The 20176-nt window shown below is 37.6% G+C and overlaps 2 protein-coding genes across 2 annotated transcripts in view; both read left to right on the plus strand.

The window, feature by feature from the left end:
* CFHR5 (complement factor H related 5) overlaps positions 1–8269 on the plus strand; it is a 28495-nt gene extending 20226 nt beyond the window's left edge. Inside the window, exons 8-10 of the mRNA XM_041722427.1 lie at positions 3136–3318; positions 6132–6314; positions 7597–8269. Of these exons, the coding sequence (XP_041578361.1) occupies positions 3136–3318; positions 6132–6314; positions 7597–7793 (563 nt within the window). The 3' untranslated portion in view covers positions 7794–8269. The remainder of the gene's footprint in view (positions 1–3135; positions 3319–6131; positions 6315–7596) is intronic.
* Positions 8270–9293: 1024 nt separating this feature from the next.
* Positions 9294–18287, plus strand: LOC121487944 (ZZ-type zinc finger-containing protein 3-like). Its single transcript, XM_041750083.1, is given in 3 exon segments — positions 9294–9374; positions 12283–12595; positions 14542–18287. Coding segments are annotated over 3 exon segments (3144 nt in total). The 3' UTR covers positions 17292–18287.
* Positions 18288–20176: the final 1889 nt, after the last annotated feature.

Below are 20176 nucleotides of genomic sequence, written 5' to 3' on the forward strand. Positions count from 1 at the left end.
ATATTTCTTGGTCAGAAATTTCATCATGACGAAATTTACACAAAAAATCTTGGAAAAAAGGCAGTGGAATTATTGTTTTATTGCTGCCTTAAGAATCTCAGAATTTTTTGTGTAAATTTCTTCAGTTCCTGACAGGCCCCTTCTCCTTTCTAGTCTACTCATACCCTTATCTCCATTTGGGGAAAAAAATGACCAAAACAATATATCCTCCCACTCTCACTCCCCATGATGCTTTATGTTTGTCTGAGAGAACTACTTAGGTGAATCTGGAATAAGACGTACCTACCTATACGGAGAAGCAGCAGCTTTAAAAAAAAAAAAAAACACCTCTGTGGTACTTCATATCATGTACATTAAAAAATGTTCTGTATCATTGATTTAACATTAGAAGCTAAATATGTTTGCATATTAGATAAGGCAGTACATAATGTTCCATTCCTCCGTTGCTAGCTGTCAGATTACTGATAATTTTTAATACTAAAAATGCTATAGTATTTAGAACACATTAACAGTGGTATTTAGGATACCCTAAATCTCAATATGAGCTAGATAAAAATAAAAAAAATGATTTATTGCATTAACTTGTTTTTCTTAAAGGTTGTATTTGTAAAAAATAAAATCATATTTCTGGAGTGAGCTAGAAAAATGAGAAGGAGGCCTCCTGAAAGTTGAGAGAAGAGTTTAATAACAATTTTGGGAAGAAATGGTAGGTAGCTGGTAGAGATTAGGTGAGAACATCAAGTGGCAAATATTTGTCACACAAATTGCCAGACATTCTTTTTTTTAATAAATTTATTTTTTATTGGTGTTCAATTTGCCAACATACAGAATAACACCCAGTGCTCATTCCGTCAAGTGCCCACCTCGGTGCCCGTCACCCAGTCAGCCCCACCCCCCACCCACCTCCCCCTTCCACCACCCCTAGTTCGTTTCCCAGAGTTAGGAGTCTTTCATGTTGCCAGACTTATTCTTAAGAAAGACAATAAAGTCCTTTGTTTTACAATTCAGGAATACAAGGCCCCAAGAAATCCCTTGGTCAAAATCAAGACTGGAACTTCTTTCTAGGTTCTTCTGTCAGTGTTGCTTCAACTACACTCTCTATACTAGGTTGAAATTACAGATGTAATTACAGATGTTTGAGATGTTTGAGATTACAGAGGTCAACCTCCCTATTCCCCTGCACTGAGATTTCTAGGAGATGGACAGCAGGTGGTTTCTGACTCCCAAGATTGGCATCACAGAGCCTGATGCTCTTTTAAGAGTCTTGATGAAATCCAACAAGAATTCATCCTTGTGATTTTGTATTTAAATAAAAATATTTGAATATCGGGATGCCTGGGTGGCTCAGTGGTTGAGTGTCTGCCTTCGGCTCAGGGAGTGATCCCAGGCCCAGGGATCGGGTCCAGCATTGGGCTCCCTGAGGGGAGCCTGCTTCTCCCTCTGCCTAAGTCTCTGCTTCTCTCTCTGTCTCTTATGAATAAATAAATAAAACCTTAAAAAAAGATTTGAGTATCTAAACAGAAATTAATAAATGACACTACAAAATTTCTCAGCAAAGAGGAAATGAGACACTGGAGTAGGACATTTTCTACATAATAAACTGCTCATCTATTTATCGAATGTATCTAACCTTCTTTTCATGTGCTTTCCATAGCTTGTCCTCTAGCCTGTGAATCAGACTTCATTAACTGAAAATGTACAATAACAGTAATATCAGGCTCATTTTTTAAAAAGATTTACTTATTTGAGAGACAGGGTGCGCACAGGTGGAAAGGACAGAGGGAAAGGGAGAGAGGGAATCCTAAGCCAACTCTATGCTGAGAGGGGAGCCTGACGTGGATGGAGCTTGATCTCATGACCTTTAGATCACGACCTAGCCCAAACTGAGGTGGATACTTAACCACTGTACCACCCAGGTGCCCCAATGTCAGGCTAATCTTTACCTCAGTAAGTTACTGAGCCAAAACAGATCTTAAAAGACCAGGCTGTTAAAGGTTGACTAGAATAATGACGCCTCTAGGACTATTATGACATATATTTCGTAAACCAATAAATAAATAGGGCAAATCGTAATAGAACATAGGATATGCATGAGTTGTCCTACCTCCCAGATACCCCTCTAGTTTTTCTCAGAAATAACTTTTGTTTAGAGGACTTGCAGTATAGAATTCTAGTATGTCTTCCTTCACTTGAAAAAATAAACAACAACCTAATATAAAATTCAGGTTTCAGATAGTATGTGTGTTTTGGCTGAATTTATAGTGATCTTAGGTTCTATTTTAAAATATTTTTTGAAATATTTACTACAAATTATTGTTATATTTCAAGTGTAATTAAACCAAGAGACATTAGCTCATTCTTCTTAGTTTTAAGAGAAAACAGTATAGTGAGAAATAATATCTATCAGTTTATTTGTAATAACTTTGAAAGGAAGTGCCATTAGACAGCAGCATCTGTCCTGGAAAAAAAATGAGCTAAAGAAGAACACAGTATGACCCCAGGCCGGGCAGTGTGACTGTGGCTCAGATAATGATATTTTAGCATCCAAACTGACCATTTAAAATTTATCCCTTCGAACAAACCATGCAACCAAAAAGTTAATTCCTAATCAAACAGAGGCATTCTAATTACATCGATTGTCAGTCATTGTCATGTTTAGAAGAAAAGGCAAATCATAAAAATCTTTCACTGAGGTCAAGGTTAGGTTATTAGGGGAAGTCTTAGTCGGTTCTATGATTACTATTGCCATTTTAATTTTTTTGTTGTTGTTTTAACTTGTTTGAATCACATGTACATACCTTTTTTGAATCATATGGTCAGCTGGAAAAAAAACAAATGGGTTAATTTGGAAATTATACAAGAATACCAATGGAATAATGAATAGGAAATAGAAGGGAACACCAGAGAAATTTTAACCCAATGGTTATAACACAAACGTGCTTTGCAAATCATAAACTATGTTAAGATAAAGTATGTTTGTTCCTACAGCATCATGTGTATAAATACACATATAACACACACATGTATAGAGAGTTACTAGTTATTGGATGTTCCTTTATACTGAAATATTATCTTCTTGAGCTTTTCTCCCCCTAGCTTTTATTAATCAAATAATTTAATTCCAATATATTTCAGGAAACATGGAACAACTCTGCCCACCTCCACCTCAGATACCCAATGCTCAGAATATGCTAACCACAGTGAATTATCAGGATAAAGAGAAAGTAGCTATTCTCTGCAAAGAAAATTATCTACTTCACGGGCCAAGAGATATGGTGTGTAAAAATGGACAATGGCAGTCATTACCACGCTGTATTGGTTAGTAGTTTATTTCTAAATAATATGATTTTAAAAGTGTATACTAAAGAACAGGAAAAAGAACTTATGACTTTTTCATGCACTGTATTCTGAAGCATTAAATTGGCACCCAGTTCCATCACTTTTCAAAACTGTTTATCTATGAGTTACTTCCACCAGTGACCATAGAAGAAATATTTGAGATCTCTACTGGATACCTACTTCTATAAAGTATATTTACTTGATATGCAACTTAAGATGTATAATGGGCAATTTGGAAGTATAATGGTCATTTAGGATGTAAATTTGGTAACTGCTAGTATAAAGATGATACCTAAAGTTATAGGACTGGATGGGATCATACAGTGGCTAAATAAGAGAGAAAGTCAAAGGGACAGCCTTGGAGACTCTCCATTAATAGAGATCTAGGAAATGAGGAGCAGCCAGGTAGGGTTGTGGAAGAAAAACTAGGGAAGTGGTTCTAGGTTCTAGGACACAATTACATTGTGTGTGTGTGTGTGTGTGTGTGTGTGTGTGTGTGTGTGTGTGTGTGTTTAGGGGGGTTATTTCACACCCAACAAGCAAGTCTTAGACACCTGCTGGGAGTCCTATAATTCAACTAAATTCTGACACTATCTACCCAGAGACAGCATCAGGCTTCATAGGTTAAGAACTCAGTGTTAGAAGATTACTCCTTGCACCCCTACTTCTGAGGCCAGTTACACATCTAGGTTGTCATCTGTGCCTCTGACTGTCTATAGATTGGAGGTCCCAGAAACCCCCTCCTTGAGTTTAATTAATTTACTAAGGCAGTTCACATAACTCAAAGAGGCATTTTACATACTAGATTATGGACTTATTATAAAAGGGCTTAACTCAAGAACAGCCAGATAGAAGAGATGTATAGGAAAGGGCACAGAGCATCCATGCCCTCTCCAGCCAACACTTTCCCATATCTCCATGAATTCACTAACCCAGAAACTCTCAGAACCTTGTCCTTTTGGGGTTTTATGGAAGCTTCATTACATAGGCATGATTGATTAAACTTTTGTATTGGTGATGGATTCAAACCTCCAGCCCCTCTTCCTTCCCTATAGGTCAGGATGGCACTGAAAAGTTCCAACCCTCTAATCACAGGGTTAGTCCTCCTGGCAACCAGCCTATCCTCAGGTTACCTATGGGTTTTCCAAAATCCATCTCATTGACATCTCATGTACTGCTGTCGTCACTTAGGAAAGCCCAAGGGTTTTAGGACCTCTGTGCCAGCAATGGGGAGAAAGACCAAATATTTATCATAAATCACATTACCAGAGCTGGTGTCCCCGAAGCCAAGGGCATATTGCAAAATGTTATTCAACAGGACAACAAACATGTCAAAGTCTGCCTACAACTAGACAAGAAGGCTGATAGTTGAACAATGGATTTAGCTCCCTAGAGTAACTGGTAACTTTGCTTTGATATTTCAGTAGGGGACAATACCTAATGCCAGTGTGTTCAAGAGAAAATGTGTGGTGATAACGTCAGATCAGAGAGGATAGGAAACAAGTAGGTTTGCTCTGAAGGGAATAGGGAAATAAAGTGGTAGTTAGATAGGGGGTATGGATTAAGGGAAATTTTACCTACTCAGTTATGACATTTTCAGGATGTATGATGATGAATGATTTGGCAGGGAAGGAGAAATTGACAATACAGCAAAGGGGACAATTCATGGAGTAGGGTCTTTGCTGAATTTAAAGGGGATAAAATCTAATGCCCTCATGAAAGAGTCTGAGAAAAATGCAGGGACAGTAACTCAATGAAACAAGAGGTAGAAGAAGTTATTTGGGATAAGATTATTTATTTGGCCATTTCATATCTGTATCTTTGGTGGTATATGGAAAGATAAATCAGTGCCATGGGATGTATCCCAGCCATTCTTTTTTTTTTTTTTTTTAAGATTTATTTATTTTAGAGAGACAGCGAGCAGAGGAAGGGGCAGAGGGAGAGAGAATCTTCAGCAGCCTCATGACCCTGAGATCATGACCTGAGCTGAAATCAAGAGTTGGGTGCTTAACCAACTGAGGCACCCAGGCACCCCTGTATTCCGGCTATTCTTAACATGAAGTTGAAACATTTATTGACAGAGAAAGATGCCTATGATATTATTTGATATCAGAAAAATAAATGAAAAGCTGTACGTCAATAATTCATTTCAGTAAAGCTAAGAGTTTATGATCACGTACTGACAGGTACATGACATTTGCATAAAGTAACAGTAGTTCCAGAGAATAGAAATGGAAAGGGAGTTATTTATTTTTGATTTATTTATTTATTTATTTATTTAAGAGCACGAGAGAGAACACAAGTAGGGGGAGCAGCAGGAGGAGGGAGAGGAGAAGCAGGCTCCCAGCTGAGCGGGAAGACTGACATGGGGCTTGATCCCAGAATATAATATCATGATCTGAGGCAAAGGCCAACTCTTAACTGACTGAGCCACCCAGGAGCCCCTATCTTTCCTCTTTAAGTAAAAATTTTTATGAAGAGGGTGGGCAGTAGGCCAGATAGAAGTAAATCTTACCTGTTCATCATGCTTTAAATAAAAACCATTCTTACTACTTATACTTGTATGTCCTTATAATACATATATACTGAATACTTAAGTGTATTTTACTTTAGGGTGAAAGGAAGCCCTATAATATTTTTTGGTTATCAGTTTATATTATAGAAATTATATCATGAGTTATTTGAGCTCTCAGATACCATATATGGCATTGAGGATATAAGGAGATTTACTTATAGTATTTCACTTAAACTACATGTCGATTTTCTCTCAACACATAAATGTTATTTTTCAGAGTCTACACAATATTGTGGTCCCCCTCCACCTGTTAGCAATGGAGACATCACCTCATTCCCATTATCAGTATATCCTCCAGGATCAAGAGTCCAGTACCGTTGCCAGTCTTTCTATGAACTTCGGGGCTCCACAGATATAATATGCATAAATGGACAGTGGTCAGAACCACCAAAATGCATAGGTGAGTTCTTCATATTCTCCTGGAGTTTGATTTTTGATATTCATAGTGAAATTTTCATGGACAAATTTCATAGGATGTCTTTTACGTAAATTTAATTTAGTTGAAAATCTGTCTGACATTGATTCAAGCCACTTGGTGAGTATTTGGTGGAGCTAGGATTCAGGCATGGCAATCTGGTGCCAAATTCATATAGTTAAGCCTGATGCTCTGGTGGCCTTTTGTATCTACAGAAGAGACAGGGAGAAAAAAGGTCAACCCCTCTTTAACACTACAAGGACTAGTCTATCATATGTCATCAGGAAAATACTCAGTAATATATTTTACAATCTCCTGGGCTTGGATAGATCTAGGTACTGAAAGAAGTTCTTTATGGTTGCCACTGCCTAGGAGGGCTCCTCAAATTTAACCTTGGGCTTATTTCAGCAACTCTGAACAATTCCTATATCAGAGATTATGGGCTGTAGAGTACATGCCGCTTAGCAGTGCCAGGGTGTGCTATTTGCTCAGGGGAATGCTACCTCTCAGACTGCTGAATTTAAAAACGAATGAATGGACTCTGATCATGGGAGAAAGTAACTCTGCTTTCCTACAGAAATCAAAGTTTCACAAAAGTTATGACCCAGCAATAATTTGTTTGTGGAAAAGATGCTCTAAACAAGCAATATAATAGCTAGTAGAATTTGTGGTCTCATTGATAAGTAGTTACCTTCAAGTATAAGGTATATTCTAAGTGAATAGTTAAAGAGATGATTGGTTTTTATACATATTGTCCTCTTCAGCCCACTTTCTGAACTATATATCTGAATAGATGGTAATAAACTTATTTTTACTATAACATTAGTAAGATGTTAATACATTTATGTGCACTTTTTGGAAACAATGTAAAAAGAATCTTGAGTTGGGAAAGGAGGGTAAACAACATTGACCATAATAGAACATTTTAATTTAATCCTGTTTGGTATGTGATTTTTAGGCATGTAAAGCAGAGTTATTAAGAGCACAGGCTCTGAAGTCAAACTGGCAAGGTCCATATTCTGGCTCAGAATATCCATTAAGTTATGTGACCTTGGAAAAATTACTCAATCTCTCTGAACCCCCATCTGTGCTTAGTTAGCCCAGGGAAATGATGCATGGTGTTGAGAGAAGATGCGTACAAGTACTAAGAACAGTACTTGGAAAACACAATAAATATTAGCTTTCAATATTCTTTAAGAAATTTCAGTATTCTTGGAAAGGAAAAGTTATATTATTAATAATTTATTTTTATTATTTCTTCTTTCAGATGCATGTGTAATATATGAAGGTAACATGAACAAAAATAACATACAGTTAAGAGGAAAAAACATCAGAAACCTTTATGTGAAAACGGGGGATTTTGTTGAATTTGACTGTAAACAGCCATATAAAGCAAAGACATCAATGCAGTCATTTCGGGCACTCTGTCAGGAAGGGAAAATCGAATATCCCATGTGTGGATGAAATGAGCATAGTTTCCCTGAATATAATTTTAAAAGTAGCCCTACATGTATAAGTATGCATTATGTATTCAATTCTATAGTTTATTTTCTTTATTCTTTCAAGTGTTGTTTACCTCAGTTTTATTTTGAACTCTGGATTTTCAGAGGTTTACAAGTTTATGAGCTGAGAGCAGGGCTTGACTCATTAGGTGGATCACATTACACCTGGGCAAATCAAAGTACTGGGTTTCCTATACATATAGTACCCACGGAAAGTGAGCCTGTACCTCAGTTCAGTACTTAATTCCATCTAACCTCTTCCAATTGTCTAAAATTTATAAGATAATTTCAAGGCTTTCTAAGTCAACTTTACTTCCTCTTAAATAAAGTTGTTATGGCAATATCTATCACATCATAAAAATACAAAAACTATCACCTCTTATGCTTGTAGCAAGCATTAATATTAATAAGTCCTCTAGTGTGAACCTAATTATTCATCAAATACTAAATAATCCTTAAAGGCACAAATACACCATCTTCCAAAAATGAATAGAAGACTAAAATATTTATAAATCCTAGTGCAGAACTTCTAATATAGTCAAGAGGTGGTATAAACATACACAAAGATAACTATAATTATAAATAAAAATTATGAGGTTACAATATTTACAATTATGAGGATTATCGAGATATGTATAAATAAAGAAGATTGAGAGGAAACACAAAGTATAACTGTAATAATTTATGTGGTTTGAGGTTAATAGGTTTAAGAAATTAGAATACTTATAAATTTTTATATTTCCTATATTTTATAACTTCTCATTTTGAATTATATTACTTTTACAGTTAGATAAGAGTTATCAAGAACTGTGATTAGACACCAACAAAGTAGAAGATGAGAATGTAAAGACCCTGTAAGGTCATGAAACTTATTTCAGGCAAAAGCTCCAATATTTTTTGATGTACCATAGTTCAGGGAAATACTGAACAGGAACATTTAGAAATATGCTCTGTGTGTTCCTGTATTTTAGCCAGCATTTCATAGTTAAAAAAAAAACACAAAAAAGACCTGCTGGCCAAAAAATATTTTAAGTATCTATGAAAATGCTGACAACAAATGCAAGTAAAAATTAAGGCTTATGGATATAGCAATAGAATCTGTGATATGACATTAAAACATAAGCAAGTAAGAAAAAATAGATAAATTGGACTTCATCAAGATTAAAAACTTTTCTGCTTCAAATGACATGAATAAGAAAATGAAAGCACTGCAGATATAATGGAAGAAAATAGTTGCAAATTATATATCCGTAAAGGGACTCATATCTAGAATTAAAGAACTCTTACAAATCAAAATAGAAAGATAACCCAATTTTAAAATGAGCAAAAGATGTAAATAGACATTTCTGAAAAAAAAAGATGTATGAATGGCTAATAAGCATATGAAAAGATAGTTAACATCTTGAATCATTAAGCAAAACAAATCAAAATCACCATGAGATACTACCTCCCACCCACTAGGATGGCTACAATCAGTCAGATAGTAACAAGTATTGTTAAGAATATGGACAAATTGGAACCCATATACACTGCTGATGGGACTGTAAAGGGGCACACCCAATTTGGAAAACAATCTGGAAGTTCTTTGAAAGGTTAAACATAGAGTTATCATAGACTCAGTAATCTACTCCTAGATATATACACCAAAAGCAATAAAAACATATGTTCATGCAAGCATTGTACATGAATGCCCATAGCATAATTATTATAACAACCAAAAGTAGAAACAACCCAGATGCTTATCAACATACCCAAAACATAGATCTTATATAATATTATTTGGTTACAACAAAGGAATAAAATACTACTACATGCCACAACATGGATGAACCTCAGAAACTTTATGTTAAGTGAGAAAAGCCAGTCAAAAAAGATTACATATTATGTGATCCTATTTATTGGATATGTTCAGAACAGACAAATATATAGGGACAGAAGGTAGATTAGTGGTTGCTTAGGGCTGAAGTAGGGAGGCAGAGGCTGGTAGCTAACAGTGATAAATGTTCTCAAATTGATTGTGGTGATAATTGTAGAACTCTGTGATTTTACCAAATAATATTACATGCACAATATATTTTAAACGAGTGAGTTGTATGATGATGTGTGAATTATATCTCAATAAAGTGATAACCAAAAAATGGTGGCAACATTTTAAAATCATGACAAACACTGGGAATTAAAAAAATAAAATTAAAAATTAAGATACTATCAGAATTTATAATGAACTTATATGAACTTAAAGATTGATAAGGTTGCTCCTAGCTCACACTGGCTACCTACTGACCTCTTGGTCAGGAGGAAGGCAAGTAGAAATTTCATTTCTCCTCCTCAATTCTGAGGGGGAAATTTTGAAAGTGAAATGTTATTTAAAAGTTTTAGAATGACAGAATACATATAAAAATGTTTTATTTAGAGAATAGGAAACAGTATTTTATTTAAAGATTTGAGAGAGAGACCACCCACAGGGGGAGGGGTAGAGGGAGAGAGAGAATCTCAAGCAGACTCCCCACTGAGGGCAGAGCCTGGCATAGGGCTCAAGCTCATGAACCTGAGATCATGTCCTGAGCCAAAATCAGGAGCCTTATGCTTAACCAATTGAGTCACCCAGATGCCCCTCTAACAGTATTTTAAACTCGGATATTTGCGCTCCATTCTGAGAATTTCTTCCTTTCTCAAACTACTTTGTGGCACATATTTCTAAACATTTTGCTTGAGCAGCAGTATAGTCCTTGAGAAGTTTTGCGTCCTTAGCTAACTATCTCCCTCCAAGATGTAAAGAAAGTTAAAAAAAAGGGGAGGGGGAGTAGGAATGAAAATGCCAGAAAGCATTTCTTTATAGAGAGTTGTCAGGTGCATAAATTATGGGATATACAAATAACTAGAAGAATGTGATCCAGATCCATTTACAAGAGAAAAGACAATCAACTGACACTGAGTGTGAGGTGATCGAGATATTGGAATAGACAAGTGTTTTAAACAAACTTTATAGCTATTCTAAAGGACATAATTAAAAAGGCATTCTCAGTGAATAAAACCAAAAGACATTAACAGGAAAATAGAAGCCATAGGAGAGAAAGAAATTCTAGAAGTTTTTTTAAAATTTATTTATTCATGAGAGACACAGAGAGAGGCAGAGAGACATAGGCAGTGGTAGAAGAAGCAGGCTCCATGCAAGAAGCCCAATGTGGGACTCCATCCTGGGACTCCGGCACCACGCCCTAAGCTGAAGGAAGATGCTCAACCACTGAGCCACCCAGGCATCCCAAAATTCTAGAAATTATATTTCAATGCCTGAAAAAAAATCTTCACTAGGGAGGCTCAAAACAGATGGAATTGACAAAAGACAGTGAGCATAAAAATAAATGGAAATAATGGAAATAATTCAATTTAAATAATAAAGAAAAATAATTATAAATTATTTTTATGGGAATGGTTGTGGAAATGGTTGGACAATAGAAAAAGGAAATGTGTACATGGAGCCTGAGAAGGAAAGAAGAGATACTATGGAAGAAAAATTACTAGACCATCAGTTCCTCAAATTTGATGACAGACATAAGTATATAAGATCTAGAAAATAAAGTCCATGCAAGATAAGTACAAAGAAAATACATTATATACAAACTACCGAAAACTAAGGATAATGAGAGACTCTTGAAAACAGCCATAAAAAAAAGTAATGCGTGCTATACAATGGAACAATAATTTCAATGAAGGCTGACTTCTTATTGGTGGCTATGGAAGCTGAAAGATAATGGAAAGTGGTTTTTTTAAGTACAAAAATAAAACATTCTGAACTCAAAATATGTCTACTGAAAAAAATCCTTCAAGAAGAAAAGCAAAATAAGTACATTTTTAGAAAAAAAAGAAAGCTAAAATAATTAATGAGGATGCATCATGGCCAGACTTGTGCTATCAGAGATGTGTGCGCCTGGGAGTGAGGGCGGCAGAGGGGAAGGAAGATCCACAATTGGTCCCCTCCCTCCAATAGTTGTCAAGGCTCCTAGAACTCAGAGATCTGAGAAAACAAATGCTGCGATGCTCCAGTAGAAAGGACACCTGTTGGGCAGGTGGGAGGTGGGAGACCTGACTGCGTGTGTGTGTGTGTGTGTGTGTGTGTGTGTGTGTGTGTGGAGCTGCCCCCGGGGGACATGCCTGGCCCGAGGGCGCTCAGATGGTGAAGGGGTGGAATCCCAGGTGTCAGGTGGGACAGGTGCCCTGAGGATCCCCGGCCCCGGGGAGACCAGGTGGGCCCCAGGGCGGCCCATTCCGGGCACCGGAGCAGGCAGCTGGCTGGGAACAGGGAAGGTGGGCTCCGGCCTTCGGCTCCCCGTTGCCGAGAAGCTCCAGGCCCTGCCCCGGCACCCACCGCTGTCCCAGGAGGCAGCAGGGAGGCAAGACCCTCCCTGGGAGCCACAGCAGGAGGTCCCCGAATCTGGGGTTTTGAAACTCAGATAAAACTGCTCAGCCTCAGGCTGGATGGACACAGTTTTGCTGGGAACTGGGAAGAGAAGAGGGATGGATTGCTCTTCTGCAAGGGTTCACTGAAAATCTGCGAGGGGCACAGAATTCCAGCCGTGGGGCTCGAGAGTGGGGTGCAGCCTGAGTCCTCCCACCCACCCGTGCTGAAAGCCTTCAGGGAGCAAAACAGCACCGGCTGGTGGAGTCCAGAGCCACTTCCACGAGCCCTGCCTCCCGCACCCTGGGGGGGCCTGTGCGACCTGCAAATCCACCAGAGAATCAGCCCGCAGGCCCCTCTCCCGGAAGGCCAGCACCCACGAACCGGGCTCCAAGGCTACTACTAGTCCTGGAGGGCTGCAGAGCTTCAGCTCCTGGGGAAAATAGTATATGGCAGTCTTTGTATTTTTATTCTTTAGTCTTTCTGTGTTATTTTTTCAGTTATTTTCCTACTTTCAATTCTTCTCTAAATTCTTCTTAAATTTTTACATAAATATTTTATTTTTATTTTTTATTTTTTATATTTATTTAAAAATATAAATATTTTTATATTCATTTATAAATATAAATATATTTTTATATTTATTTATTTATATTTATTATTTATATTTATTCATTTTTTGTTTCCTTTCATTGTATTTTATTTATATAAATGTAATATATAAATATGTTATTTATAAATATATATGTTATATATAAATATATATGTAATATTTATATAAATATATATCTCTTTCTTTCTGTCTTATTGTCGGATCTAGTTCTTTTTTTTTTTTTTTAACAAGCAGACCAAAACATATCCAGGATTTAGTTGTTTCCTGGTTATTGTTTTCATTGTTTTTGTTTTTTCCTTTTTCTTCTTTTCTTTTCTGGAAAAAATGACAAGACGGAGAAATTCACCTCAAAAGAAAGAATAGGAGGTAGTACTTACAGCCAGGGATTTAATCAATTCGGATATAAGTAAGAGGTCTGAACTAGAATTTAAAACAACCTATTACAAAGATACAAAGGAACTCATGTCAGCCCTGTGAGAAATATTAAAGGGGACCCTTTGAGTAGAAAGAGAGACCAAAAGTAATGAACACCAGAAAGGAACAGAAACAATCTAGAGGAATGGCGACTGTTCAGGTAATATAATGGCACTGAATTCCCATCTTTTAATGATTATTCTGAATGTAAATGGATTAAGTGCTCCAATCAAATAAAGTGATATCATGCATATTTTCAGACCACAATGCTATATAACTTGAAGTCAACTACAAGAAAAAAATTAGAAAACTACAAATACATAGGGTTAAAGAACATCCTGCTAAAGAATGAATAGGTCAACCAGGAAATTAAAGAAAAGATTAAAAAAATACACGGAGGCAAATGAAAATGAAAACATGACAGTTCAAAATCTTTGGGATACAGCAAAGGTGGTCCTAAGAGAGAAGTGTATAGCAATACAAGCCTTCCTTAAGAAGCAGGAGAAGTCTCAAATACACAGCCTAATCTTAACCTGGAGCTGGAAAAGGGAGCTGGAAAAAGAAGAGCAAATAAGGCTAAACTCAGCAGGAGAAGAGAAATAATAAAGATTAGAGCAGAAATCAATAATATAGAAATAAAAAAAATAGGGCAGCCCGGGTGGCTCAGGGGTTTAGCGCCGCCTTCAGCCCAGGGCCTGATCCTGGAGCCCCGGGATCGAGTCCCACGTCGGGCTCCTTGCATGGGGCCTGCTTCTCCCTCTGCCTGTGTCTCTGCCTCTCTCTCTGTGTCTCTCATGAATAAATAAATAAAATCTTAAAAAAAAAATAAATAAAAGACATAGAACAGATTAACGAAAGGAGATGGTTCTTTGAAAGAATTAACAAGATCAATAAACCCCTGCCCAGACTTGTCAAAAAGGTAAGAGAAGGGAAGCGCCGCGGTGCCTCTGCGAGGAAGATATCAAGTTGTGCTAGAACATCCATATAAATAATTAATACCTGAAGTCTCAATGAAACATGGACATTAACAGTGATGACTGATAAATACAGACGCTTGGGAATCAAATACTAGGCGAAAAACACTTTTCTAAAAAGAAAGGAATTTTGGGAGATTCTAGTATTTTCCGTGGCTGAAGCTGAGAGTCTGAAACCCTGATGCTTAAGCTCTATTCTAGATCATAGCTCCAACTCCTTCAGGATATAAGGAAAAGAGATAATATTTCCACAATGATAGATCTTTGGTTGTACAGGTTTCCCAATGAGTGGATCATGATGACCGTATTGTAGGGACTTGCCATAGTACGGCTGCTTCCCCATCTACTCGTGTTACAGGATCAACAGTGGGGTTAAACGGCTTGGATGAATCTTTTTGTGGTAGAACTTTAAGGAATCGTAGCATTGCTCACCCTGAAGAAATCTCTTCTCATTCTCAAGTACGATCAAGATCACCAAAGAAGAGACCAGAGCCTGTGCAGATTCAGAAAGGAAATAATAATGGAAGAACTACTGATTTAAAAGAGCAGAATACTCGAGAATCATGGGTAAGCCCTAGGAAAAGAGGACTTTCTTCTTCAGAAAAAGATAACGTAGAAAGGCAGGCTGTAGAAAATTGTGAGAGAAGGCAAACAGAACCTGTTTCACCAGTTTTAAAAAGAATTAAGCGTTGCCTTAGATCTGAAGCACCAAACAGTTCAGAAGAAGATTCACCTATAAAATCAGACAAGGAGTCAGTAGAACAGAGGAATACAGTAGTGGACAATGATGCAGATTTTCAAGGGACTAAACGAGCTTGTCGATGTCTTATACTGGATGATTGTGAGAAAAGGGAAATTAAAAAGGTGATTGTCAGTGAGGAAGGGCCACTTAATTCTGCAGTAGTGGAAGAAATCACAGGCTATTTGGCTGTCAATGGTGCTGATGACAGTGATTCAGCTGTTATAAACTGTGATGACTGTCAGCCTGATGGGAACACTAAACAAAATAGCACTGGTTCATATGTGTTGCAGGAAAAGTCAGTAGCTGAAAATGGGGATTCGGATACCCACACTTCAATGTTCCTTGATAGTAGGAAGGAGGACAGTTACATAGACCATAACGTGCCTTGCACCAATTCAGAAGTGCAGGTCAAGTTGGAGGACCACAAAGTAGTAACTGCCTGCCTGCCTGTGGAACATGTTAATCAGCTGACTACTGAGCCAGCTACAGGCCCCTTTTCTGAAATTCAGTCATCCTTAAGGGATTCTTTGGAGGAAGTAGATGTGGTGGGAGATAGCAGTGCCTCAAAAGAGCAGTGTAATGAAAACACCAATAATGCCCTGGACACAAGTCTTGAGAGTATGCCAGTCTCTGGAGAACCAGAATCATCATCTGTTCTAGACTGTATTTCAGCTCAAATGATGTCTTTATCAGAACCTCAAGAACATCGATATACTCTGAGAACGTCGCCACGAAGGGCGGCCCCCACCAGAGGTAGTCTCACTAAAAGCAGTTCTCCTTGCAGAGAAAATAGACAATTTGAGGAGAATAATCTTAGTCCCAATGAAACAAATGCAACTGTTAGTGATAACATAAGTGAATCTCCCACAAATCCTGATGAGATTTCTCAGAATGAAAAAGGAATATTTTGTGACTCTGAAAATTATGGGAGTGAAGGACTAAGTAAGCCACCCTCAGAGGCAAGACTTAATATTGGACATTTGCCATCTGCCAAAGAGAGTGCCAATCCGCACAATACAGAAGAAGAAGATGATGATCCTGATGTTTATTATCCTGATGATCCTGATGTTTATTACTTTGAATCAGATCATGTGGCGCTGAAACACAGCAAAGATTATCAGAGACTGTTACAGACGATTGCTGTACTCGAGGCTCAACGTTCTCAAGCAGTCCAGGACCTTGAAAGTTTAAGCAAACACCAGAAAGAAGCACTAAAAAATCCCATTGGATTTGTGGAGAAACTCCAGAAGAAGGCTGATATAGGACTTCCGTATCCACAGAGAGTTGTTCAGTTGCCAGAGATTGTATGGGACCAATATACCAATAGCCTTGGGAACTTTGAAAGAGAATTTAAAAATCGTAAAAGACATACTAGGAGAGCTAAGTTAGTTTTCGATAAAGTAGGTTTACCTGCTAGACCAAAAAGTCCTTTAGGTCCTAAGAAGGATGGAGAGTCCCTTCCATATTCTATGTTACCTTTGAGTGATGGTCCTGAAGGCTCAAACAGTCATCCTCAGATGATAAGAGGACGCCTTTGTGATGATACCAAACCTGAAACATTCAATCAGCTGTGGACTGTGGAAGAACAGAAAAAGCTTGAACAGCTACTCCTGAAATACCCTCCTGAAGAAGTAGAATCTCGACGCTGACAGAAGATAGCAGATGAATTGGGCAATAGGACAGCAAAACAGGTTGCCAGCCGAGTACAGAAATATTTCATAAAAGTAACTAAAGCTGGCATTCCAGTCCCAGGAAGAACACCAAACTTATATATATACTCCAAAAAGTCTTCAACAAGCAGACGACAGCACCCCCTTAATAAGCATCTCTTTAAACCTTCCACTTTCATGACTTCCCATGAACCACCAGTATATATGGATGAAGATGACGACCGATCCTGGTTTCGTAGCCACATGAACACTGCTATTGAAGAGGCATCAGACGAAGAAAGTATTCCTATCATGTATAGGAATTTGCCTGAATAGAAGGAACTATTACAGTTTAAAAAGTTAAAGAAGCAGAAACTCCAGCAGATGCAAGCTGAAAGTGGCTTTGTACAACATGTGGGCTTCAAGTGTGATAACTGCGGCATAGAACCTACCCAGGGCGTTCAGTGGCACTGCCAGGATTGTCCTCCAGAAATGTCTTTGGATTTCTGTGATTCTTGCTCAGGCTGCCTACATGAAACAGATATTCACAAGGAAGATCACCAATTAGAACCTGTTTATAGGTCAGAGACGTTCTTAGACAGAGACTACTGTGTGTCCCAGGGCACCAGTTATAATTACCTTGACCCAAACTACTTTCCAGCAAACAGATGACATGGAAGAGAACATCATATACTAGTCCTCTTCAACACATAGCAATGGTATCATTGTGAATTATGTGCACAGTTTGGAAAGATTCTCTGCTTTCCCTGAATGACACTCACAGCATGACAGCTTCCCGAGTGTTCTCGTCAAGGCCAGCTCTGCACTGTTGTGACTCTAGATCACTGTTCAGCAGCTGAACATTCCTGGTGAGCAAAGGGTTTCCCTGGTGAATTTCTCATCACCACCCTAAAGCCTTTCAGGTGGTGATCTTAAATGGGTGAGATGGAAACGAGAGCACACATTAAAGAGAGAGTAAATTCCAAAGGTTTCAAAGAACTCGGTCATAAATAGGAAAATGAGAAGACAGAGTATTTATATTAAAACAGTTTAGTAGCTTTCAGTTTTGTGAAAATAGTTTTCAGCACAGAAGGTGACTTCTTAGACAAAGTTTTAACCAATGATGGTATTTGCTTCTAGGATATACACTTTAAAAGAACTCACTGTCCCAGTGGTGGCCGCTGATGGCCTTTAGTAAATCAGAGCTGCTTAACCTTATTGATGTCTAATTTCTTTTAACCACAATGAACTGTCCTTATTACCAACAGCGAAGCACTACAGGGGGCAACTGTGGCATTGCTTCCTTAACCAGCTCATGGTGTGTGAATGTTATAAAATTGTCACTCAGATATATTTTTTAAATGTAATGTTATATAAGATGATCATGTGATGTGTACAAACTATGGTGAAAAGTGCCAGTGGTAGTAACTGTGTAAAGTTTCTAATTCACAACATTAATTCCTTTAAAATACACGGCCTTCTGCCTCTGTATTTGGAGTTGTCAGTGCAACTCATCAAAGAAAACTGCCTAATATAAAAATCATATATATGGTAATAATTTCCCTCTTTTGTAGTCTGCACAAGATCCATAAAAGATTGTATTTTTATTACTATTTAAACAAGTGATTAAATTTAGTCTGCGCAGTGAGCAAGAGTTCACATGCATTCTTTTATCCTGCTGGATTTCGTTGTGCATCATTTAAAACATTTTGTACGTTTTTTCTTATCTGTGTATACAGTATGTTCTTGAATAATGTTCATTTGTCAGGAGAACTGTGAGAAATAAACTATGTGGATACTGTCTGTTTATATTATAAAAAAAAAAAAGGTAAGAGAAAGGACCCAAATAAATGAAATTCTGAATTCAAGAGGAAAGATCCTAATTAACACTGAAGAAATACAATTATAAGAGAATACTGTGAGAAATTATATGCCAATAAATTAGGTAATCTGGAAGAAATGGATAAATTCCTAGTGACATATAAACTACCAAAACTGAAACAGGAAGGATCAAACCATTCTAACATTTGTATGGAACTAGAAAAAACCCAGAACCCCAGATAGCCAAAGTAATGTTGAAAAAGAAAATCAAAGCTCAAGGCACCACAATTCCTATATTGCAAAGCTGTAATCATCAAGACAGTACGGTACTGGCACAAAAACAGACACATAGATCAGTGGAACAGACCAGTAAACCCTGAAGTAGACCCTCAACTCTATAGTAAACTCATCTGTGACAAAGCAGGAAGGAGTATCCACTGGAAGAAAGACAGTCTCTTCGACAAATGGTGCTGGGAATATTGGACAGCCACATGCAGAGGACTGAAACCGGACCACTTGCTCACACCACACACAAAAATAGACTCAAAATGGCTGAAAGACCTAAATGTGAGATGGAAATCCATCAAAATCCTAGAGGAGAACACAGGCGGCAATCTCTTTGACCTTGGCTGCAGCAACTTCTTGCTAGAAATGTCTACAAAGGCAAGGCAAACAAAATCAAAACTGAACTATTGGAACTTTATCAGGATGAAAAGCTTTTGCACAGCAAAGGAAACAATCAACAGAACTAAGAGGCAGCCTATAGAATGGGAGAGGATATTCACAAATGACATATCAGATAAAAGGCAAGTATCCAAAATGATAAAGACCTTGTCAAATGCAACTCCCAAAAAAACCCCAAAAAATCCAGTTGAGAAATGGGCAGAAGACATGAACAGATATTTCTCCAAAAAGACATACAAATATTGAGAAATTCTCAATGTTACTCATCATCAGGGAAATACAAATCAAAACCACAATGAGATACCACCTCACAACTGTCAGAATGGCTAAAATTAACAACTCAGGAAACAACAGATGTTGGTGAGGATGCAGTGAAAGGGCAACCGTCTTATACATTTGGTGGAAATACAAACTAAAACAGCCACTCTGCAGAAAGCAGTATGGAGGTTCCTCAAAAAGTTAAAAATAGTACTACCCTATGACCCAGCAATTGCACTACTAGGTATTTATCTGAGGGATACAAACATAGTGATTCAAAGGGGCACATGCACCCCAATATTTATAGCAGCAATGTCCACAATAGCCAAAATATAGGAAGAGCCCAGGTGTCCATCAACAGATGAATGGATAATATATGGAATAATAATATATGGAATAATGAATAATATATGGAATATTATTATAAATATATAATGGAATATTATTCAGCCATCAAAAAGAATGAAATCTTGTCATTTGCAACAACATGGATAGAACCAGAGGGTATTATGCTAAGGGAAATAAGTCAGTCAGAGAAGACAGGTACCATAAGGTTTCACTCATATACAGAATTTAAGAAACAAAACAGCTGAAAACAGGGGAAGGGAAAGGAAAATAAAATGAGATAAAAACAGAGAGGGAGGCAAACCAAAAAGACACTGAACTAGGTATTGCTAGAGAAGAGGTGGGTGGTGGGATGGGGCAATTGTGTGAGGGCATTAAGGGGGGCACGTGATGTAATGAGCACTGGGTGTTATATGCAACTGATGAATCATTACATTATATCTCTGAAA

Source organism: Vulpes lagopus, chromosome 1, assembly GCF_018345385.1.
Source record: "Vulpes lagopus strain Blue_001 chromosome 1, ASM1834538v1, whole genome shotgun sequence".
NCBI lineage: Eukaryota > Metazoa > Chordata > Mammalia > Carnivora > Canidae > Vulpes > Vulpes lagopus.